Consider the following 23,360-nt stretch of genomic DNA (forward strand, 5'->3'; position numbering starts at 1 on the left):
CAAATGGTGAGCAGTCATTGAGCGATAAGCTTTCTAGGCTGGTATCGTGTTAAACGATCACGTATCGAAAAGCAATTACAATCAAACGGTAAATATAATAACTGTCAAAAGATTCGTAAAAATGATCCCTTCAAAAAACGCGAGTACTTCATAAATAGTGTAAGGAATAGTTCTTTAGGAGTGTTCCAAAACTAATCTGTATTCATACAAAAACTGTGCTCCAATTAACATTGCGATGTCCTAACCTTCAAAAAAACGCAAGTACTCCATAAATAATGAAAGGAATACTCCTTTGGGAGTATAGGAGTGTTCCAAAACTAATCTGTATTCATACAAAAAATGTGCTCCAATTAACATTCCGATGTCCTAGGAGAGGAGTAGGTGGTCTCACTCTCGCTTTGTTTGTAAGTATTCCATAGAGTACCTACGTGAGAGTACTTTCCATAGTACTTTCACTGTAGTAATCCATAGAGCACCCACAGAGGATCATATGCCAAAGTACTAAAGAGGAATTGTGTCGGAGAGCATTATCGAAGTGAATTTATTTAAAATGAAAGTAAATGAAGAGGGGCAATACAACTTTTATATTTTATACTACGAATATTCTTATGTTATTTAGCATTTGCGTGAATAAATAAACTAATATTTCTCTATACATACTATAGTATGTATACATAAAACCAGTGCGCGGTTACATTTTATCAGAGTTGCCATAGTAAAATATTATTATCAGTTATTTGCATGCTATATTTTACTTTTGGCAACTCTGTTCGATCGTCATCGTGTCGAGATCACGGTGGTTAAAAAACGAGCAATGATCGGCTGATGGTGGTCCGCAAACGCATTGCAAAGGAGTATTTTTAGAGTACTCCAACATGAAGAAAATGGAACACGTAATCCAACAATTTTTGCAGGGTACTCTGGTAGTGTTGCCTGACTGAATAATAATTAAAGTGAGACATAACTGTTTACTATATAGTTTGGCAACTCAAAAAGAGGTTATGTTGCGAATAGAGTGGAAGACAGTGGACTAGGCAGTCGAATGTCACATACTGAAGGAATGGTGGAGTTTTTTCAAAGTTAAAAAAAAAAAAATAAAATAAATGATAATATAAATAAAAATATAGTTTTAATAACAACAAAAACGCCTTATATATTCTATATACATAAATTCGTAAGGATTATCTCACTTTAAAATTTTAGCTTAATAATCTAGTTTTTTTTTGAAACTGAGTCGAGAACTGTGCGTGTGAATGTTCGAATTTTCACCGATCAGCTGTTAGTTCCGCTAGGTAAAATTTATATTGATGTAAACATTGTGTATACGTGTATGCATACACATACACACCATGTTTTCCATACGAATAAAAGGAAGAATTTATGCCAGTGTATTAGTGTTGTCAAAAATTCTGTTAATGGTTTGGAGTTTCCGTCAGCTCTGTTTAGCAGGGTCTTTTCAGCTGAATTAAAACATTTGATAAATTTTAATCACGAAAAAAGTTGAATGTTTACAAAATTAATTAATTGCAATGTATACAGTGCCTGTGATACCACCCGATCTTCGTCACGAAGAAACAATTATCCAAGCGGCCATAGCGCTCGATTGTCTACATCAAACAATAAATTCTGTATTTGACCGCATTGACAGTCGCACCGAGCGCAATAACGCTAAACTGAAGGAGTTGAGCACACGCATTGAAAAGGCGCAGTCGAAGATACGATGTTTAGTTGGTACTAAAAAAGCAATAAAAATTTACGCTCCAGCACGTTTTCCATCGTCACAAATTTTTCGCGATATACCGCAAACTTTTACAGACTCCATAGCAATGGTTGAACAACATGCACAGCAACAGCACAATCAGAAATCAATATATGAAGTGCATAGCGGTGTAGATGCACCTGCAACTCTAGCACAACAAGAAAAGTTAGTATTCTTCCATGTACGTTACAAGGATTCATATAATCCCATGCATGGCTCTACTGTGGCTGCTGATAAATCACAAGTAAACAAAAGCATCGGCATGGGCGTTGTACCTCATAAACTACGTTCAGTATCATCATTGCTACATTGTAATAGCGACGAGTTAGTTTACGGTAACGAGCACGCTGAAAAGGATGTGTGGAAGAAAGCAAAATTCTTTAAATCACCACGCCAACGCCGTGAAAACAGCGCAATCGGTGAACAAAAGCAATTATTAGAACCAGCTCCATACTCGTTGGCGCATCGCAATCAGAAAGTTAACTCTTTTGGGGGCTTACGATATACGCCTCGTTTACATGAAGCACCTGAAATTGATTTACCACTTGACTTGCCTGATTTGCCCGGCATAGCGGATGATATATATTTCGAAGGCAATGACCAACAACAAATAGCTCCATCATTATACATAGAAAATCTGCCCGATTTGCCTGAGCTCGAAGAGGCAAACGTAGATATCAAAAAAAATTTAACCGGAGAGCCGGTAATTGTTCATGTGCCTCCACCACCACCGCCGCCATTATCGTCGATAGCGCCAACAACTGTTACAAACATCGCTAATAGCATACAAGTAGGAGGAGTGGCGCCACAAGCACCACCGCCGCCACCACCACCTCCACTTATGCCGTCATTAACACAGGCAAAATCAGCAAATGAACAAATTCTAAAGGTAAAATCTACAAGTGTAGCCGTATCAAAAGTCAATACTGATAATTCACGCAACGAGCTAATGGATGCCATACGGAAGGCAGGTGGTGCACGCGGTGGCCGCTTGCGTGCAGCAGCTGCGGCTCCTGTTGATGTAGTTGACAATCGGTTAGGCAATAAAAATAGCGATACGAAATTGAAAACTAGCGCAAGTGGAGGCGGAGATCTCATGGCAGATTTACACAATAAATTATTAATGCGCCGCAAGGGTATTTCAGGTGCGAAAGATAGAGAAAACACGAATTCGGTTGAAGCTAGTATTGAAAAAACAAATGTTATTGCAATTACAGCTGGTAACCCAGTTATGTCACGCTTATCAGCGCTAATACCAGCGCCGACCGGAACACAGAAACAATCCGATGATGACGAGGATGATGATAATGAAAACGAATGGATAGAAGAATAGCACTAACTTTAAATTAATTTGAAGTATTTTAGAATTACTGCAGCGTAATTAATCCAAACCAATTTTATACCGTCTGTGCCTGCATTGTAGTTTTAATTTTAGAAACAAATATAGAATAATATAGACATACATCTTATGTATAACATAGTACATTCATAACATAACAGCAATAACGGTAGTGTATGAAATTTTAAGTATTTTAAAAATAAACCAAAAGCAAATCAAAAAACGGTAGTGCATACCTCAGTTTGAAGATCGCGTCGAATATCGCTGTCGTGCAATTTTTGAAATATGCCAAGCCTCAGAATTTTCAACACATATAAATATAAATTTAATAAATTTTTGGCAGAGATATGGAAAATAGTTTTATTTACGATTTTACGATGAATGGCCTAAAAATTGTTTATTACACTTATTACGGTATCCGACTTTGAGTTTTGAAACTATTCAGTCCATCGGCTCGAATCGATCCACACTCCACTCGAATAGGCATAATTCTGCGAATGCCAAACAATCATCATTATTTTTAATTCTTACAAGCTGCCGTTAGCGAAACATCTATTGGCTTCCATTCATCAAGCCAGTAGTAATTACGATTAAAATTCATTTTTTAATAGGTCTGATTTCACGCAAATTCTATTTTATTTTTATGTCAATTTTAAATACAAATTACAAACATTTATTGTATTTTATATTTATCCTTCACTTCACCAGAGCAAATATATTTATACATTATATATATACTTGTTAATACTATTGATGACAGCGAATACACCTACCCCAAACCCCAAATACATTCAAATTAAAATAGGGTTTTAAAAAAGTGTACATATACATAAATATTTAATTTATAGCGCTTTATAACTATTAAGTTTTTAAAGAAATTGTGGACAAAAATTTTAAGTCAAATGACTTATAATTATGCACCTATTTTAATACTTTTAAAAAACTTTATTTGATTTTATAAGCACAAGCCGTTCAAAATGGTCATCACTTAGCTGCTGTCCTCTTTGTCCGTCGCTCACATTCAAAAACGTCTGGAAAAATTGTTCCAAAGTTACTGATGTTGGCGGCATTGTATTATATTTGTGAAAAACCTTTTTCACAAGTTGATAACGATTTAGGCAAGCAAGAGATTTATCCTCGTCATGCAAATAATTAGTGAACTCTTTGCGTATGCTGACGTTTGGTTTACTATCTGATGGCGGGTCTAGAAGATAAAACATATATTTTTATGCACTTTCATATGTAGGTAAGTATGTATACCGATAAAAAAAAATTTATGAAATTTACCTTCATTATCGTCCTGATTGAAACATAAAAATGAGTCAACCGAAGGTGGTCGCTGTTCTCTAACATTATCTGCTTGATTATTATCTACATAAAACTCTTGTGCATAATCTATAAATAATTGAATTAATGAGTCTGTTGTTATATCTGGTGCCGTTTCATGTAAAGCCTCCACAAAACGCATTTTTATAGCAGGGCAAACTATAGCAGCAATTATTGCATCGTTACATTCTCTCTTCATTTCAAAATATTTACGTAAACGATTAAAAAGAGCTTCGCTCATTTGTTGCGCTGCAGTATGTAAATGTTTTATATGTCTAGAGTCATGCAGTTTTTTTAATTTCACTTTAATCGTAATGAGTGTAGGCAGAAAGTAACCAAAATATAGATATGTATCTTGCTGTAAGAACTCCAATGCATCTGCTATTGGTTTAAGTAACATACAAAATTCTTCAATAAATTCAATTTCTTTTGATGTGAATTTCGTTACTTTAAGGAATGTACATATTTCATCTATTTTATGTTTATTTTTTATCAGTTGTGTAAGCGATGCATACCATGCAGGCCAGCGCGTATCATTGGGGGCGAAATTACCCTCATATATAAATCCAGAAATTTCATCAGCATCAAATTCTTTGCAATTATTTAATATATAGAGGCAGCTGGAAATAAAGTGTTTTGATATGAGAATATTTCTATTGTTAGTATTTGAAAACCAATGAAATTACCGTTTCAGCACCTGCTGTAACGTTTCATTTGATTGAAGTATGTTGCTAAAATCCAACACAGTCAATAAATGCAAACTATCCTCACCACGTTTGAAAGTTTTCGGAAGTTGACTTAGCAAATGTTGGCTATTGCTTAAGGCGAAATTGAAATCTTCATCGTAGGAGTCCACACAAATGCCTTTAATATACAAAATAAAACGTGGAATACGTGCTATTTTTCGTATGCTTTTTGGAAATACTTTATTCACTTTAATATTGTAACGAATTTACTTGCAAATCCTCTTATTTCAAATTCTCTGCTAAATTCGTATCACTAAACTGTTGAAAAATAACTCCAATATGTAATAATGCAAAATGGCCTTTATTAAAGTACTTCACAATAACGCTCAAACTGTGCAACGAATAGCTTGCTTAATAACCGAACTGATTGATAGCTCAAATGAAACTCCACTATTCAAAATAATACTGCTCTTGCTGTTGTTGTTGTTGTTGTAGCAATGCTCGCCCCACCTAATAGCCGCGACCGATCACAAATTGTCATCAATATCCTCTAACGGGAGTCCAAGGAAACTTGCCGTTTCAACAGGGGTGGACCATAAGGAAAGGGGTGTTAGAGGCGTTGGTTCCACATTACAATTAAAGAGATGGTTGGTGTCATGTGGGGACACATTGCAAGCGGGGCATACATTTTGTATGTCGGGGTTGATTCTGGATAGGTAAGAGTTTAACCTGTTACAGTATCCAGAACGAAGTTGAGCAAGAGTGACACGCGTTTCCCTGGGGAGTATGCGTTCCTCTTCTGCGAGTTCTGGATATTTTTTTCAAGTACTGGATTCACCGGGCAATTCCCGACATAAAGGTCCGACGCCTGTCTATGGAGTTCACCAAGGACCTGCTTGTGTTTTTTCGCTTCATACGGCTGGGTCCTCAGGTGCCGTATTTCCTCAAAATGCTCACGGAGATGACTCCTTAGGCCCCTAGGCGGTGCTGGTTCGTCAATCAGATGTCTGTTGGGATGCCCAGGTTTCTGGGTATTCAACAGAAACTGTTTGGTAAGCATCTCATTTCTCTCCCTGATGGGGAGTATTCTCGCCTCATTATGCAGATGGTGTTCTGGGGACATAAGAAGACAGCCCGTCGCGATTCTGAGAGCAGTATTTTGGCAGGCCTGTAGTTTCTTCCAGTGGGTGGTTTTTAGGCTTGGCGACCATATGGGTGACGCGTAGCACGTAATCGGCTGGCTAATTGCTTTGTATGTGGTCAAGAGCGTTTCTTTATCTTTTCCCCAGGTACTGCCAGCAAGGGATTTGAGGATTTTATTACGGCTCTGAATTCTTGGAACAATTGCGGTTGCGTGCGCACCAAAATGTAGATTCTGATCAAACGTCACACCCAAGATTTTAAGGTGTAGGACAGTCGGTAGCGTAGTGCCATCGACGTGGATGTTCAATATGGTCGACGTTTGGGGCGTCCATGTTGTAAATAAGGTCGCGGAAGATTTAGTCGGTGACAATGCCAGGTTTCGCGAGGCGAAAAAACTGGAGAGATCAGGGAGATAGCCGTTTATTTTATTGCATAGCTCATCGATCTCTGGGCCTGGGCCTGTGGCCATTATTGTGCAGTCATCGGCGTAGGAAACGATTGTGACTCCTTCCGGTGGTGAAGGTAGCTTAGATATGTAGACATTAAACAAAAGCGGAGATAGGACACCACCCTGTGGCACCCCTTGTTTAATTCTCCTTTGTTTTGATGTTTCGTTTCTGAATTGCACCGATGCCTGCCGACCACCCAGATAATTTGCGGTCCACCTTTTAAGACATGGGGGAAGGGTAGACCCTTCCAGGTCTTGCAGTAACGAGCCATGGTTGACCGTATCAAAAGCTTTTGATAGGTCTAACGCTACGAGTACTGTTCTATGGTGGGGATATTGATTCAAACCGCAATTTATCTGGGTGCTAATGACATTTAGCGCGGAGGTAGTGCTATGGAGTTTTCTGAAGCCATGCTGATGAGGGGCTAGCTGCAAATGTGCTTGGAAATAAGGGAGCAAAATGGCTTCAAGCGTCTTTGCCACTGGCGATAGGAGAGATATCGGACGATATGACTCACCTACGTTAGCTGGTTTCCCAGGCTTTAGTAGCGGGACCACCTTGGCCATTTTCCATTTCTCGGGTATGACAAAGGTGGAAAGAGACAGGTTGAAGGCATGCGCCAAATATTTGAAACCCTCTTTCCCTAGGTTTTTAAGCATCGGCATGGCTATGCCGTCTGGGCCCACTGCTTTGGATGGTTTAGCGCGACCAATGGCGTCCTCAACCTCTCTAGCGGTGATAGTAATTGGTGACGCGCTGAGTTTGTGTTTATGTGCGTGTCTATTGGCTCTCCGTCTATCTTTGTCGACCGTAGGATGCATTATATATTGTCGGCAGAAAGCGCTCGCGCATTTTTTCGCATCCGACAGCACCTTATCGCCAAAGGCGATGGAAACTTTGTCTTTGTGCTTAGTCGGATTCGATAGGGACTTTACGGTGGACCAAAGTTTACCTACACCGGTAGAGAGGTTACAACCTCTTAGGTGCTCTTCCCATTTCGCCCGCTTGTGTTCGTCCACAAGCAATCTGATGCGTTGGTTTATATCCCTTATTTGGGGGTCGCCTGGATCAAGCTGTCTTATAAGGTCGCGTTCCCTCGCTAAGCTCGCGGCCTCCGCCGGGAAGTGGGGCCGGATTTCGGGAATTCTCCCGGCGGGAATGAAATGTGCCGAGGCGGATTCAATGACCTTACGGAAGGCACGCTCCCCTTGGCGGGCATCAGTCGGGATAGGGAGGGCAGCAAAGCTGCTGTCTGTTGCAGATTTATATTCTTCCCACTTTCCTTTTTTGAAGTTTATGAAAGTGCGTTTTTAGGTGACGATGAAGTCGGCGGTACGCTCGAACGAAATAAGTATGGGCAGGTGGTCGGATGCCAATGTTACCATCGGCTGCCAGTTGACGCAGTTTACGAGTTCTGCGCTCACGATTGAGATATCTGGCGAGCTATGACAGCTTCCTACCATACGTGTGGGGGCGTCTCCGTTTATTGTTACTGTTACTATTATGTTACTGCTCTTGCTCGCTAGATAGCGTCTTAATCGAAATCTCAAATCAAACTGAATTCCAGCGCCTCTCCAATTGCAGCCTTTTATACTCTCGGATTTCAACGTTCGCATCTTTTAGGCGCTTCCAGAATCTACTAGTCCAGCAGCTCTCAAACTTCTCAGCTGTAACTACAATTGCATGATTTTTTTGATTTTAGTTTTTCTCATTGCATACTTTCAGGAGTATCTCAGATATATGCATGTGTTTGTGCATTGACTCTCCGCTGCTCGTATACGTACATGGTACATATGTGTAGACGCAATTATTGTTTCGTTTATGTAGATACATAATGATTGAATTATTGATGTGAATTCACGTCACTGCTTAGCATCGGTTTAGAGATAGCAGCACCCCTTAGTTTTGCTAATATTCGTAACAATATAATAAATTTTACTTCATAGGGACCACGCAATAGTGGTGAACGTATGCAAAGAACGTCTCAAGAACATAGAATCAGTTATTATATTTATTATTTGTCTATAAATCGTTTCAACGTTAAATAAACAAAATATACACAGTTGCAGTCTATCATATTAAAACAATACAAAGCTTTATAGCTTCACATCTACCTGAGGCGAATCTTGTTTCAAATATGAATTTATCATGCACATATTTTTCCAGCGACTCTGGCGAACTCAAGTTCCTCCTGGAGCAAGGGGGTGGAGGGATGACCTTAATGGTGCTTGTTACCAGAACGTAGAGGATCTATATCTGACAAAGGATCATCAACATCGATAAAACTTCCCAAAACATTCCGAGTTCATGCAGAGGAAGATCATATTTTAATCCACATACTGGCATAACAGGGCCTTATAACGATGTAAAGTAATTAAGAAAGATTCCGAGGTTCCTAAGCCAAAGTTCTTAAAGTTAATAAAGAAATCGATGCCTTATTAATACACAGCCAAGGAGGATTTCAACTTAAGATGAGAGACGACGACCACAGCAAATTTTTTCGATAATGTAAGTTTTGAAAAATAAATCTTAAATAAAGTAAATATATAATTGATTTTTTTTTCGAACTGACCTATTCAACCTATTAACAAATTTCAGTAACCGGTTTTCAGTTTTTAAAATTCCTACTGGCCATAAAAATAGATATGTCAAACATAAATTTATTTGCGCTTACTTTTAATGCTGAATTTGTGATATGTGTGAACGAAATCCTGCACACCATCGACGATCACACAAGTAATCTTTTGATCGCTCAAATCATACTTGCCATGAATTTGTCCAATAAGTGCTTCTATATCATTATAGTTAGATGCCTTACTAAGCCTCACACATGCCAAAACCGCCATTTGCCTTTTTAAATTATTATCCAACCAAAAAGCACAATAACCAAAATACTGCTTCCTTCGACTAGTCCAAATATCAGCAGTGACACACAAATATGGAACTTCTTGTATACTACGTTTGATATTCTCAACAAAACCAAAACTCATTTCATCCAGTCGTGCAAGTAATTGTGCTCTAGAACACATAGTAATACCAGTATTACGAAAAAGTTCAATAAATGTGGGTTCTTCCACCACAGATATGGGTACATTGCATACGAGTATGAAATTCACTACTTTATCAATGAACGGCAACTGTGTTGGCTGTCTGTTAAGATATCGTCTACATCTCGAGCCACTAGATTTTTCTTGGATATACATTTTATATTCCTTAAAATGATGCAAACGTAAATGTTGTACGAAATTTGATGACACTTTTAGTGGACCTTTTACCATTTTATCGGTTTCGCAAAGTTGGCAAGCTGCTATAACGCTACGATTGCTATCCTATAATATACGCATATGTGATCAAGTGGTGAGTAAAATTTATACATCTGTAGTAGTTTTTGTAGCAGCTTACATGTTCAATAATCTTAAAATATTTGCCATTTAATATGGTAGGTATTTCATTGGGATCGCATGGGTGTTGACTGGATCCGGGGATTTCGCTTTTCTCCATACTTTCATCATCTGAGCCGTGTGTTTCATTTGATTCAGCAGAATATATGTCAGCGTTTCTTAAGAAGGAGAGACAATTATGAGAATTTACATTTCGAGGTACTAATTTATTCAGATTCAGTTCTGAAATATTAGCTTATAATTTAATAGTCCTTGAAAAGATCCTGAAAATATTTCAAGTGTTCTAAATAAGCCCAAATTGATTCTGCTTAAATTTTGAAATATTAGAAGTACGACACAAACTGATTCTTGTCAGAAATGAGTGTGAAATCGTCCTGTAACCGATACTTAATTGGTGAGGAGCTGTAAAACTAAAGCTAATAGCAAAATGCCCAAAACTACTCCGTTAAGAAAAAGTTTTGGTTCGGTACGTAAAAGTTGTGATAAAGTGATTAAGAATCACCTGCCGAAACAGGAAGTTTAACACTCAGCTATATTTATATGTATTTAATAAAATTTGTGTACAACTTACTCTGCATTATGCGCGGATGATGGTTGCGTGTCATCACAGTACGTTCCAACACCTTCAGGACTCTGTGCATTAGTGTCCTCGTCTGTATAGCCATCTGTTTTCGAATTATTTCCATTATTACCCTGGCATTCTAATTGAGAACTTTTTCGCTTTCGTCCACGTTTACAACGCGGATTACGTGATTGATTCTGCCTTTCAATAATAAATTCCTCATACTTTGCTGGATGCAGAGTCTTTAAATGCCGCACAAAGTTCGAAGTTATTCTCATGGAGCCTTGTATTGATCGTGCTTTGCCACGTGGACAATGTCTGCAAACTGCTATGATGCCACGCGACACACGCTGATATTCAGTTGCATTTAACTACAAACACATTATAAAGCATTACACTTTTATAATAAGAGGCGATTTGGCTATTTACAGCAGAGCCCTCAATGGCTGAACTTAACATGGTGAACGGTTTTGTCCAAGTTAAAAGGAAAAAAGCAACAAAATATTGAATGTACTTGGGCCCATCCTCCACCACCTCAGGACCTTTTCCGGTTAGGGGGTCAGAATATACCCGCGGTAGGAATGCCTGTCGTAAGAGGCGACTAAAATACAATATCCAAGGGGCTGTGTAGCGCAACCCTTCAGGTTGCCAACGCAATATATAGCTTCTCCAAACCCAATTGTCAATCTCACCTATCCGCGGCGAATCCTGTTTCACTAACAGATGAGGCTCTGGCGACCCCATGCTCCTCATGGAACGTTGTTGTAGTTCCAACAACATTGGCCCCAACCGTTTGATGGGGTAAGTTTAAAGAAAAAATAACATCAAAAATCGTACTTTTCATGGGAAACGGATTTATGCATATCTTCTCTTGTCTTAACTTACTTCTTAATCTAATATCTAATATTTATTGACTTTTGGCTGGCTCTAGGGCATTAGGAATAAAAATACACGTTTGTTAAGTTTTTCCCCAATATATTTCGGTTGAACAGCGGTAACCGTTCTCAAGGGTAACTTAATATATCTAATGTACATTATAAATGGGAAAGTTTGGATGTTTGTCCACACGTTTGTCTTTGTGACTCAATCACGCAAGAACGGCTGGACCGATTTGGATGGCACATATAGCCAATAGTCTAGAAGGATCTACTAGCTATATTTTTTTGAAATGGGGGAGGTCTCCGCCCCCTAGGAACAGTTATAATTTAATTATTGTATTTGTTCGTCTTTGTGACTGAATCACGCCAAAACGGCTACACGGATTTTGATGAAATTTGGGACACAGACAATAGTCTACTAGCGAAATTTTGTTCGAGCATGGAAAGGGGGGTGGGGATCCCACAACCCCTTCGAACAATTACTTTTTAATAATTTTTACACATTATAATTTTACCTTTACTGACCTTCACCAATATTGCAATTCAATAGGTCAAATTATTTGGAATACTTGGATCAGGATCGACCTAGAAGGAAGAGTTAGAAGATGGTGGCGACTGAGAGGAAAATAAGGAATTAAGAACGGAGAGATATAAGATATATTAAAAAGACAGCTGTAAAAAATGTGAGCGGTCGGTAGGGGAGAGTAATGGAGGAGTACGAGTAGGAAATGTAAGTGTTCACCATAAGTTATAACTAAGCAATATAGATTTGAAAAAAAAAGCAATATATGCAATGAGTACCTCTTCTATAATCTTGAAATATTTTCCATTTACTATGACTGGGATATCATCCGATTCCGTTGTATTTGCATTTGCTTCATTGCTGTGTATGTCGAATATGATCAAATGAAAAGAAAAAAATAATAAAATAATATTATTTAAACAGTAGTATGTTACACCAAATTCTTAAATGGTTTAATATTTCTAAGTATTTTCAAAAATAACGGAAATCGACAAAAAATTTAACTCTCCTTACCTAACATCCACAAAACTAAATTGGGCGCTATTATTTGCTTCATATTCCGACGGCTGCGTTGTGTTACATTCATTTTCATATTTAATTATGTTATTATATCCTTGCTGGAAAGACGGGTAAATTTTTTTTTGTTAAAAGGAAAGTATTAAGTAACAAAGAATGTGGCATGCAACACGACTATAGCGTTTATGTAAATGGTATTTGATTCAAAACACCCTCCCTTGTTACGAGTGTCGATTGGAGTAGATGGTCGACCGCTGAGTCATAACAGATTATCATTATAATGGAAACAAATGATTTTACATCCATCGAAATAAAAATATGTTTATAATGGTCCAAAGATTTGACTATTAATTTGCATAGTAACAAATGAAAAAGATCGAATCGACAAATAGTCGATTTAATCCGAGCGACACTCGCCTTTCTCTGATGACCGAGTTATTTCAATCTTGAAACAATTCGAATTTAGTTTTTAAAAATGATACTGAATTCTGAAATGGTGCCTTTTACAATCATTTCCTAAGATATGGCCGGGCCATATGTGTGTGTTTTTAACCGGCCATCCACCTAAAAAAGTGTTTTACCATTTGGCTATTTTCAGCGTCCGCATGCACATTCCTTTGCTGGTGTATGTTGTGTGCACCATTCGCAGTGTTGTGTATATAAGTTTGATAATCCATGTATTGTCCACTGCTATTATCGACAAAGTTGGGTGGTGGAATAGTTCCATACTGATTGTTATGCATTGCTGACATATGGTTTGTAAGTATACCTTCACTTCCTAAATCATACTTTTCTAATTTTACATGGTTGTTATGCGGTTGTTCCATCTGTGAATTATAAATTATGTATGATTATCAAATTTAATTGCATTTATTTAATTACAACTGAGTATGGTTGTCTTATGACTTACAGTTTCAAATTCTCATTTTGCCCAATTTAGCTTCCTTTGTGCTAAAATAAAACAAAAATTAACAAATTGAATCAATTTTAATATAATATTCTCACCTCATATTATTTATCAATTTAAATTGAATGCTCTTTAATTTCAAGACTACGACTTCGTTATGTTTTCACTAAAGCAAAAGACAATAGTAGATGACTACTTTTCTCAAAGCTAATAATCATTCCCATAAATATTTTCCAATCAATTGGGTTTAGATTTATTCAATTAAATGATTAATCAAAATGGCGTATAGAGAAAAGATTATTCATTACCGGGTTGCATTCCACAAATGCAATTTTTGTTGAGAGGTGCCGGACGTTTGTTGAAAAGTAAAACACTGTTTATTTGCAGCGGTGGCTCTCAAACTTTTTGAAGAGTAACTGCTAAAACTCGTCCAAAAATATCGGGAGAGGTGTCAAACCCAAGATCACGAATCCGAAAGCGGAATTAAGAATTTTATTTCTGTGAAAAGATATTTCCAAAAATTAAAAAATGGCCCCGGAGCGTTCCGAAACCGGGGGTGGGATCCATAGTATTTTTGCGCAGAACACCTTTCTGCATTGTTGAAGTTGCGACCCTAAACAGGATTCCAAAAAATTTGGCTACCCATCATGACTGCCAATTTTCCCCATAACCTTCGGGGAGTGTCTTTATCGGGACAACTACAAGAACGGTCGTTATACACATTCTTTTGAATTTTTCGAAGTTTTAGGCCCACTTTCAGAACGGCAAGTTAACTTTTAAACTCAGAGTAAACTTAAGAGGTAGAGTTGTGCTTTTTCGTTCATTTCAGAGATTCGAATCTTTCGTTCTTTTTCTGATGAACGAACAAGTTGTTCTTTTTGTTCATTTGTTCTTTTTTTTTTCAAGCAAATTTGTTCACTGCTGCTCGCCCCCCGGAAGAAGCCAATAAGTATAGATTGGGGTGTGTATGCAGCAATGCTTTGTGTAGGTATATTCAAATGTAATATGAATAAATAAGTTAGTATATATATATATGTATAATTAACTTCAAAAAAAAAAGTTACAAATTTCGGAAGATACAGGAAATTGAAAGAGTACAGGCACAAATTGTAAATATGAACTTTTCAAGTTTAATAAATGTAATAATTAGTTTCTTACAAAACATGTTTTTCATAAATCGTCCATACATATATTGTTGTAGCAGTGCCACACAAAGTTGACCACACATATCTTTAGTGTAAGTGGCATCATCGACATTCGTGCTCATTGTGAATTTCTGCGTATGTATGGATGAATTTACGTATGTATGTTCGCGAACGAGATGAGAGAAAGACTAACATTAGATAAAATGAACTAAAAGAACAAATAGGACCAAAATCGAAGATCTAGTTCACTTGTTCAGTTGAGAGACCCGGTCAATTGAACAAGTTCAGAACGAAACAACCCAACCCTATTGAGAGGTTAAACTCATAGGCGCATAGCGCATAGTCATAGTCAAAATAAAATAGGTTTAAAATTTAGTTGCAGCTTTTTGACATAATTTTCCTATCCGTCAAAAAAACTGCAACTTAATTTTAAACCTATTCTATTTTGACTATGTTGTTGCTGTTGTTGTAGCAGTGCTTCGCCCGACCTAATAGTTGCAACCGATCACAAATTGTCATCAATATCCTCTAACAGGAGTCCAGGAAAACTGTTTCAATAGGGGTTGACCATAATGAAAGGGGTGTTAGAGGCGTTGGTTCCACATTACAATTAAAGAGATGGTTGGTGTCATGTGGGGACACATTGCAAGCGGGGCATACATTTTGTATGTCGGGGTTGATTCTGGATAGGTAAGAGTTTAACCTGTTACAGTATCCAGAACTAAGTTGAGCTAGAGTGACTCGCGTTTCCCTGGCGAGTATGCGTTCCTCTTCCGCAAGTTTTGGCTACTGTTCTTTGAGTACTGGATTCACCGGGTAATTCCTGGCATAAAGGTCCGATGCCTCATTATTTAGATGGTGTTCTGGGGACATAAGAAGACAGCCCGTGGCGGTTCTGAGAGCAGTATTTTGGCAGGCCTGTAGCTTCTTCCAGTGGGTAGTTTTTAGGCTTGGCGACCATATAGGAGACGCGTAGCATGCAATCGGCTGGCCGATTGCTTTGTATGGGGTAATGAGCGTTTCTTTGTCTTTTCCCCAAGTACTGCCAGCAAGGGATTTGAGGATTTTATTACGGCTCTGGAGTTTCGGTACAATTTCGGCTGCATGCTAAAATGTAGATCCTGATCAAACGTCACACCCAAGACTATTTTGACTATGACTATGCGCCATAAATTTTTGAAATTAATTCTGAGCTATAAAAATAAATTAACGTTCTGCAAGCGGGTCTTAGGTTTTAAATGTAAATGTGTTTTCATTAAAAAAATTTTAAACAAAAGAAATTCTCGTAAAGATTAATTTTTACTTCACGACCTTAACGCCATAGCCATTGTAAATTTTACTAAGTAGCGCAACTAACAGCTGATCGGTAAAAATTCGCACATTCACACGCACAGTTCTCGACTCAGTTTCAAAAAAAACTTTAGATTATTTAATTCAAATTTTAAAGTGAGTGTTTAGGCCACCAGCCTAAATATTCGCTACCACCCTAATGCACATTTTTTGGCAATATTATTATTTACCGGTAACGGCCCACCCCTGCCGAGCGCTAACTTCAAAGGGGAAAAACTCGACGAAAGTTAGCTATCGGCAGGTGGTGCGGACCTTTTTCGTTTTTAAAGCTTTTTTTCTATTTTGGAACGTCAACGAGCCAGCAGCCAGCCCCAGGTGAGTTTCCTAACTTTTTTTCGAGTGTACATCGTAAAAATTTAAACTGTGTTCTAAATTGTGAACTGCCAAGTGAAATTATTTCGTATAATTAAACTTCTTGCCATTGTCACTTAAATTTTAATTTTTAACTTTCTATTTGCAATTAATCACTGGCACACATTTGAACGGGTTGAGTGCATTTGGTAATTCGATTAATTTCTTTCTCACTGCACTACGGCATATTCACCCGGAATTGCTATCTATATTGTGAAATTAATTAAACTTCCTGACGTCCAGGAAGTTTGTGAGTGCTTCACTTGTATAAACAATTATTGTAAAATATTTATCGTTTATAAATAAATTGTAACGAATCGGTAATAATTCTTCTCTTTTCTATTTCTTTTATTTGCGTGCGATCGCGCCCCACGACACGGGTGCCACATTCTCCCCGCAAACAGTGAGATAATCCTTACAAATTTATGTATACAGAATATATATGGCGTTTTTGTTGTTATTAAAACAAAAGTTTTATTTATATTAAAGCTTTTATCATTTTTTTTTAACTTTGAAAAATCTCCGAACACCATTCCTTCATTATGTGACATTCGACTGCCTAGTCCACTGCCTTCCACTCTATTCGCAACATAACCTCTACTTAAGCTGCCAAACTATATAGTAAACAATGGCCATAGCATAGATTAGATTGATACGAATCTTTTGTTTACGCTCTCATATTTTCGCTGGCAACAATCACAGATAAATCCCTCGCGCCAGCTGAAGCGGGTGCCAGAACAAAAAATGTGCCAGCTAAAACGAAAAACGGGCCAAAAATTTCGGTAAACTTTAGTTTGACCTACAACTGTAGAATAGCGTTAAAAAGTTATGGGAAAAGGATAAAAATACTTGCTTAAGTGTAAATATTATTAGTTCGAAGGCGGAGGGTAAATATTGTTTCCCATTCAAAAGTTATCACTAAAAACAGGTTTTGTAAATATGAACTCCCGATGCAATCAGTCCATTTTGATCACAGAACCTGGAACGCCAGACATGCAGGATAAGCCCTATCCATTAAATAATGTTAACTATTATATCATAGATCCCGTTTACTGAAATTTCAAAAGAATATATGGTTTTCACTGCGAGTTAAATGCGTTACAATATTTGACTAATTAATTTAATCGAAATGTTAGTTTTACTTAGATTTGTTTATTTTTAACTCTAACTAGTCGTATTATTGTAAAATAACTTTAAAGAAATAAATATTTTACGACTATCATTTTATTAAATGATTGCAACTATAATCGCCGAAATGTATGTCAAAAATCCCCATATTCAGATCTACTCATTTTTGTTTGGAGTGGCATCATTGATAAATGTTATAAAAAATGTGCTTTTTGACAGCCACTCCAAACAAAAATGAGCAGATCTGAATATGGGGATTTTTGACATACATTTCGGCGATTACAGTTGCAATCATTTAATAAAATGATAGTCGCAAAATATTTATTTCTTTAAACCTATTTTACAGTAATACGACTAGTTAGAGTTACATGCACACAAATCTAAGTAAAATTTACATTTTGATTAAATTAGTCAAATATTGTAACGCATTTAACTCGCAGTGAAAACCATATATTCTTTTGAAATTTCAGTAAATCGACCTATGATATAATAGTTAACATCATTTAATGGATAGGGCTTATCCTACATGTCTGACGTTCCAGGTTTTGTGATCAAAATGGAATGGTTGCATCTGGACTTCATATTTACAAACCTTGTTTTTAGTGATAACTTTTGAATGGGGAATAATATTTACCCTCCGCCTTCGAACTAATAATATTTACACCTAAACAAGTATTTTTATCCTTTTTCCCATAATTTTTTAACGCTATTCTACAGTTGTAGGTCAAAGTAAAGTTTACCGAAATTTTTGGCCCGTTTTTCGTTTTAGCTGGCACATTTTTTGTTCTGGCACCCGCTTCAGCTGGCGCGAGGGATATATCTGTGATTGTTGCCAGCACAAATTTGAGATAAATCCCTCGTGAGAGCGCAAAAAATGATACGAGTTTCGTATCAAGACATCTTGCTTAACGCCATGACCAAACAAAAGGTCGTGGCCCACAGTTTGAAATCCACTGATGCACAATATGCACCCCAGCGGGTTAGGGGATCAGAATATACCCGCGGTAGGTATGCCTGTCGTAAGAGGCGACTAAAATACAAGATTCAAGGGGCTGTGTAGCGCAACATTTCAAGTTGCCAGCGCAATATATAGCTTCTTCAAACCCAATTGTCAACCTCACCTATCCGCGGCGAATCTTGTTTCACTAACAGACGAGGCTCTGGCGACCCCAAGCTCCTCATGGAACTTGGGGGTAGGGAGGGAGGGAATGGCCTGTAGGTTTAATGTGGCCACATAAATCGTTCCCGAGATGGTCGGGCTAGCACCTGAATGGTGCTATGGTACCGGAGCGTACCGGATTTGTATCCGGCAAAGGACCATCACATCGATAACACTCCCCAAAGCCTTCGGGGAGCAACCTTATCGCCACAACAACAAAAACAACAACAACAACATGCACTCTGCAAGCATAATTTCAACTATGGGCTGTTGATACTGTTAAGCTGCAGACATTGGTGCTTTATCGGTAATCGTATCGGTAACCTTATAACAGTTGATTCGACCAACCTTATGGGAATCAATGCAATCGATTATTGGAGCCGCTAAGGTCGTAACCGTATCGTAGCCAACCAATTGGTTTTTGGTTTATCGTCGCAACGATAAACAGCTGATTACGTTAGGGATACGACTACAGCGATACGACATACGGCCCCAATGGCTCCCGCTTTATTGTTCAATTTTATAATCACTTTCAATTATACGATATAAATTTATTACGAATAATTGATAGATATAAATATTATATTAGTCTATTTTTGCTTGGATTTCAACTCTCTAGGCATAACCATACCATAGGCAAGCAATAAGGTTTTGGGTTTTCGCTTGTTTATATGTATAGTTACGATACGCCACGGACGAGACTAATGCGTTATGACTATAGCAGGTATATTTAGATATACTGGCGCATAATCACAGTCAAAATAAAATAGGTTTTAAATTTAGTTGCAGCTTTTTGACATAATTTTCTATGAGCTATCTGTCAAAAAAGCTGAACCTAAATTTAAAACCTATTTTATTTTGGCTATGATTATGCGTCACTGTCTTCGCCGAAGAGAAAGCTTCTTTTTTGAATTTCTACAACATGTAAATTAAGGTGATTATAGGCGAAGTTCGCTGCAGTTTTTCGGTAATATGCTTACACCATAAGTAGGCCAAAAAATAGCGATATGGTATCGCTACACCTAATTTACATTTGGGGTTGCAACAGCATAATTTCTCCATCAGCAACACGACTGCCAGGGAAATTTGCATCATTATGGCCACAGAAAAAGAAAAGAATGAGAAAACTAAAATAACTACTCAAGTTAAGCATGTGCCTAAAGATGCACAAGTGATTATGTCAATATTGAAGGAGCTTAACATACAGGACTATGAACCGCGAGTAATCAATCAGCTTTTGGAGTTTACTTATCGTGGGTTACTAAACGGTTGAAATTGTTCATCTAATTAATTTACGTTTTTAATACTACAGGTTATGTGACTTGTATACTAGATGATGCAAAAGTATTTGCAAATCATGCGCGTAAAAAAACCATTGATCTGGATGACGTTAAACTTGCAACAGAAGTCGTGTTGGATAAAGCATTTACTTGCCCACCCCCACGTCATGTAAACACCTTCATATACTTATGTTACGTTATACGAACGATTAACTTTTTTTTAGGTCCTAGCAAAGTTGGCAGAAGTGAGAAATGCTATGCCTTTGCCACCTATAAAACCACACTGTGGTCTGCGTCTTCCACCCGATCGCTATTGTTTATCAGCTTGCAATTATAAGTTACGGGCTGGTAGTCATCCGAAAAAAATGACGAAATCGGCATTAGATAGTCGCTCAACTATTAAAACACAATTAAAAAATACTGGAAGTACCAGTAGTGGCGCGGGTATAAATAAGCGTCAAACAGTACTTGCACCAAAGACACAAATAGTTACTATACCTAAGCCGGTGATAAAGTTCACAACAACAACTAAACCAGTAGCGTTGAGCGGGTCGATAGGTATAGGTGGAGGCGTGAATGCAAGTACTGGTGGAACTGAAGGTAGTGATGTTAAAATGGAGGTGGATTTAGATGCAAGTGCGTCTGCAGCTGTTGGTAGTATTGGCTGTGGTAATTCCGGCGGCGACGGTAACTCTGGTGGCGTGAAGCGTGAACGGGAAGACGATGAGTTCGAAATAGTTCAGTAGATTAAGCACAGGCAATAAAGAATATTCGCTTAAATATATTTAATTTTTTTTAAATTAAAGTAAAAACTGTTTTACATTGTAGCTTGATTGATTAGTATTGTTTGTGTTTTCACTTAAGTGCTAGTATGATTGCGCATCCCAAATCCATGATTTGGAGATATTCAGATCCACCATCCTGTAGACGAAATGAGCATTCCTGTAAATAAATAAAATAAAGATTTGGGTTTCTACATACGCGTTTCAATGGTTTTAGTTGCATTGCGACTTACACCCAGTTTATCGCAGATTAAAGCCTTTTGCTTATTGGTTAGTGATGCGCAACGAAGGACATACTCATTAAACTGCTCTAGCATTTGTCCAATACTGTAAGCTTCGTAGCCTATATGTCGTACAAATTCCTCCAAATTTGAATAATTTCCTGATCGGCATACATCCAAAAAATCAACTAAATAATACTCGGGCACAATGCCAGACATTTCCAACAAATCTGCAGTGCTTATAGTATTTGTTGTTCCTTTGAGGCGATAACATGATTGAAGTGTTGTTATGGCGCGCCTCATATCACCACCAGATATTTGTACAATCGACTGAAAAGCAGTATCATCTATCTTGACACCCTCCAACTCACAAATATGACGCAAACGTGCAATGATTTGTTCATCACCCAACGCTTTAAAACGAAATTTTGTGCAACGCGAAGTAATCGGCTCAATAATGCGCGACACATAATTGCACACTAAACAGAAGCGTGTACTACGACTTTCCTTCTCCATGGTTCGACGTAGGGCAGCCTGTGCAGCATGTGTCATTGAATCAGCTTCATCGAGTATGATAATTTTGAAGGGCGGACAAGGACGACCATCCGGCCGCGTATTGCTTGCAGTTAATTGTGCGAAGCCTTTGATTTTTGTACGTACTACCGCTATGCCACGTTCATCGGATGCATTTAATTCGAGTATGCGTTCACGATATATATCACCAAAAATTTGATGTGCGGCAGCAAGAATTGTACTGGTTTTGCCAGTTCCGGGCGGTCCGTATAAAAGCATATTTGGCAAGTCAGCCCCATCAATACATTTGCGCAAAACTGCAACGACTTCCGATTGTTCCACAACATCCTCAACACTCTTGGGTCGGCTGTATATTATTACATACAACTAATATCAATTGTCTGAATATGAAGTCATGTACTTACTATTTCTCAACCCACGGTGCTGGCGGTTTGCGTCGTTCGCCACTGTTGAGTGCATTACTGCTTGTGCTAGCTTGAGGTTTATCAAAAGCTGTTGTCTTGCCTGTTTTCAAAAAAGCCTGCATTCTTTTAAATGAAATGTGAATCTGTTTAATATCAGTCTACAAAATTCTAAGCGATGGGCGCCAACAATAATGGAACTACTTCAGTGGCATATAAACTGCGCGGAAAGACAGTTGTTGCATATGGTTGTCAAAACATAATTTCGAAAACATTATACAAAAAATTTAGTATGACGCCATGGTAATCAGCTGATGAGATGAGCCAACCATATAATTGAACCATGGTATGACGAGTTTGCCACTTGACTTTTGCGGGGACAATGGAATGTTAAATGGAAATATTTTAATACGAAATATCAGCCAAGAAAAGGTTTTAAATAAGTCTTTCGAGCTCCCGAAAATTGTTTTGGTGGAAGAAATATGGATCGAAGAATGCAAAGGAAGTGAATATAGCCTTCTTAATTGTCCGTACGTTTGCTTAGAACATTTTGACAAAACATACACGATTGTCAATTGCTTGCTCAAAGGAGGTCCTTATAAACCGACACCGCAATTTCTTGATAAATTGAATACAAGTCCACATTTTTTATTTTTTTATTTATTGTATAATTCAAGCGCTGCGCTTTAGAAAGGAATTGTTAAATCATTTTTTAGGTATTGTTAAATCATTTTTTACCCTGTAGCTCTGCAGGTTAGCCACTAGTTATGAGAGTGTTTTTGCCCGTTGTACCAGGGGTCACCTTGGGGCAGCCCCGCCTCTACACATTCTGTGCCCTTTTAGCATTGACATAGATGTGCAGACTTTGGAGGAGCAGTTTTTCTCAACATGCCTTGAGAAATAGGATTTTTCGTGTATTTTTTTTTTCTGTCTAGGGCTCAAGCTGCCATTAAGATATGAGCCATTAACCAATGTATGAGTCATTATCCACTATTTTTCAGTAAAATTGCGTGTTTTACTGTATTCTCAATCAATATATATGCACGTAAATCGTGCTAAAGCGTATTATTATTGTCTCAGATAACCATTGCGTTTTCATCCGAAAGGAAATTTCCATTTCGAAAAACCACAATTTAGTCTTAAACAGTAACGGTATGGCAACGCTTCTGGCAAAACAACACACAATATGAAACTTCAAAAATCCCCAAATACGTCAAAAATGTTGAGTGGAACTACCTTATTTTTTGTATCATGGTTCTCAATTAAAAACTGCAATATAACAATCGAATACGATACAAAATATCCCTACATGAAAAAGGACTCAAACTGGGAAAGCTTCGGACACCTGGTACAGAACAAAAGAACATACAGCAGATACCATTATGAATGTGAGACAGATACATAATTCTCAACGAAATTTTATGTATGCGAGAACAGTTTATCCGATTTAATCATGTTGTCACTACTGACTGTCATATGACAATCAAATGATTATCACGGTTGTTTTGTTATTTTTTAAA

General features: G+C 37.7%; 4 protein-coding genes across 5 annotated transcripts; 2 read left to right on the forward strand and 2 right to left on the reverse strand.

The window, feature by feature from the left end:
* Nucleotides 1-1,369: 1,369 nt before the first annotated feature.
* Nucleotides 1,370-3,453, forward strand: wash (washout). The gene has a single exon (XM_067770647.1). The coding sequence runs from the start codon at nt 1,530-1,532 to the stop codon at nt 3,090-3,092; it is 1,563 nt and encodes a 520-aa protein (XP_067626748.1). The 5' UTR covers nt 1,370-1,529; the 3' UTR covers nt 3,093-3,453.
* A 230-nt stretch (nt 3,454-3,683) lies between these two features.
* Nucleotides 3,684-13,818, reverse strand: LOC137243222 (uncharacterized). Of its 2 annotated transcripts, none has more exons than XM_067770646.1 (11): nt 13,588-13,818; nt 13,493-13,533; nt 13,223-13,409; nt 12,580-12,683; nt 12,345-12,426; nt 10,675-11,036; nt 10,105-10,261; nt 9,377-10,031; nt 5,111-5,288; nt 4,386-5,044; nt 3,684-4,302 (listed from the first exon to the last, which is right to left on the reverse strand). In XM_067770646.1, exons 3-11 carry the CDS (start codon nt 13,307-13,309, stop codon nt 4,034-4,036), a joined length of 2,553 nt encoding a protein of 850 aa, XP_067626747.1. In that variant the 5' UTR covers nt 13,310-13,409; nt 13,493-13,533; nt 13,588-13,818; the 3' UTR covers nt 3,684-4,033. The 2 variants fall into 2 exon arrangements, with proteins under 2 accessions (XP_067626747.1, XP_067626746.1); XM_067770645.1 differs by having other exon boundaries at nt 13,164-13,409; nt 13,588-13,817.
* Nucleotides 13,819-19,660: 5,842 nt separating this feature from the next.
* Taf9 (TBP-associated factor 9) lies at nt 19,661-20,878 on the forward strand. The gene is made up of 3 exons (XM_067777292.1): nt 19,661-19,875; nt 19,935-20,071; nt 20,127-20,878. Exons 1-3 carry the CDS (start codon nt 19,719-19,721, stop codon nt 20,646-20,648), a joined length of 816 nt encoding a protein of 271 aa, XP_067633393.1. The 5' UTR covers nt 19,661-19,718; the 3' UTR covers nt 20,649-20,878.
* LOC137246205 (replication factor C subunit 4) lies at nt 20,650-22,074 on the reverse strand. The gene is made up of 3 exons (XM_067777291.1): nt 21,844-22,074; nt 20,918-21,785; nt 20,650-20,844 (listed from the first exon to the last, which is right to left on the reverse strand). Exons 1-3 carry the CDS (start codon nt 21,963-21,965, stop codon nt 20,758-20,760), a joined length of 1,077 nt encoding a protein of 358 aa, XP_067633392.1. The 5' UTR covers nt 21,966-22,074; the 3' UTR covers nt 20,650-20,757.
* Nucleotides 22,075-23,360: the final 1,286 nt, after the last annotated feature.

This window comes from Eurosta solidaginis, chromosome 3, assembly GCF_040869045.1.
Source record: "Eurosta solidaginis isolate ZX-2024a chromosome 3, ASM4086904v1, whole genome shotgun sequence".
NCBI classification, from domain to species: domain Eukaryota; kingdom Metazoa; phylum Arthropoda; class Insecta; order Diptera; family Tephritidae; genus Eurosta; species Eurosta solidaginis.

What these genes read in the sequence shown, in the direction of transcription:
- wash (XM_067770647.1), top strand. Translation starts at nt 1,530, where the DNA reads ATGTATACAGTGCCTGTGATACCACCCGATCTTCGTCACGAAGAAACA.
- LOC137243222 (XM_067770645.1), bottom strand. Translation starts at nt 13,409, where the DNA reads ATGGAACAACCGCATAACAACCATGTAAAATTAGAAAAGTATGATTTA. An exon ending in TCACAAATTCAGCATTAAAA is followed by an intron (nt 5,289 to 9,376) that starts GTAAGCGCAAAT and finishes TGTATATTAAAG; the next exon opens with GCATTTGTGTGGACTCCTAC. An exon ending in CAATCAGGACGATAATGAAG is followed by an intron (nt 4,303 to 4,385) that starts GTAAATTTCATA and finishes TTTATCTTCTAG; the next exon opens with ACCCGCCATCAGATAGTAAA.
- Taf9 (XM_067777292.1), top strand. Translation starts at nt 19,719, where the DNA reads ATGGCCACAGAAAAAGAAAAGAATGAGAAAACTAAAATAACTACTCAA. An exon ending in GCTTTTGGAGTTTACTTATC is followed by an intron (nt 19,876 to 19,934) that starts GTGGGTTACTAA and finishes TTAATACTACAG; the next exon opens with GTTATGTGACTTGTATACTA. An exon ending in CTTGCCCACCCCCACGTCAT is followed by an intron (nt 20,072 to 20,126) that starts GTAAACACCTTC and finishes ACTTTTTTTTAG; the next exon opens with GTCCTAGCAAAGTTGGCAGA.
- LOC137246205 (XM_067777291.1), bottom strand. Translation starts at nt 21,965, where the DNA reads ATGCAGGCTTTTTTGAAAACAGGCAAGACAACAGCTTTTGATAAACCT. An exon ending in GCACCGTGGGTTGAGAAATA is followed by an intron (nt 21,786 to 21,843) that starts GTAAGTACATGA and finishes AATAATATACAG; the next exon opens with CCGACCCAAGAGTGTTGAGG. An exon ending in TAATCTGCGATAAACTGGGT is followed by an intron (nt 20,845 to 20,917) that starts GTAAGTCGCAAT and finishes ATTTATTTACAG; the next exon opens with GAATGCTCATTTCGTCTACA.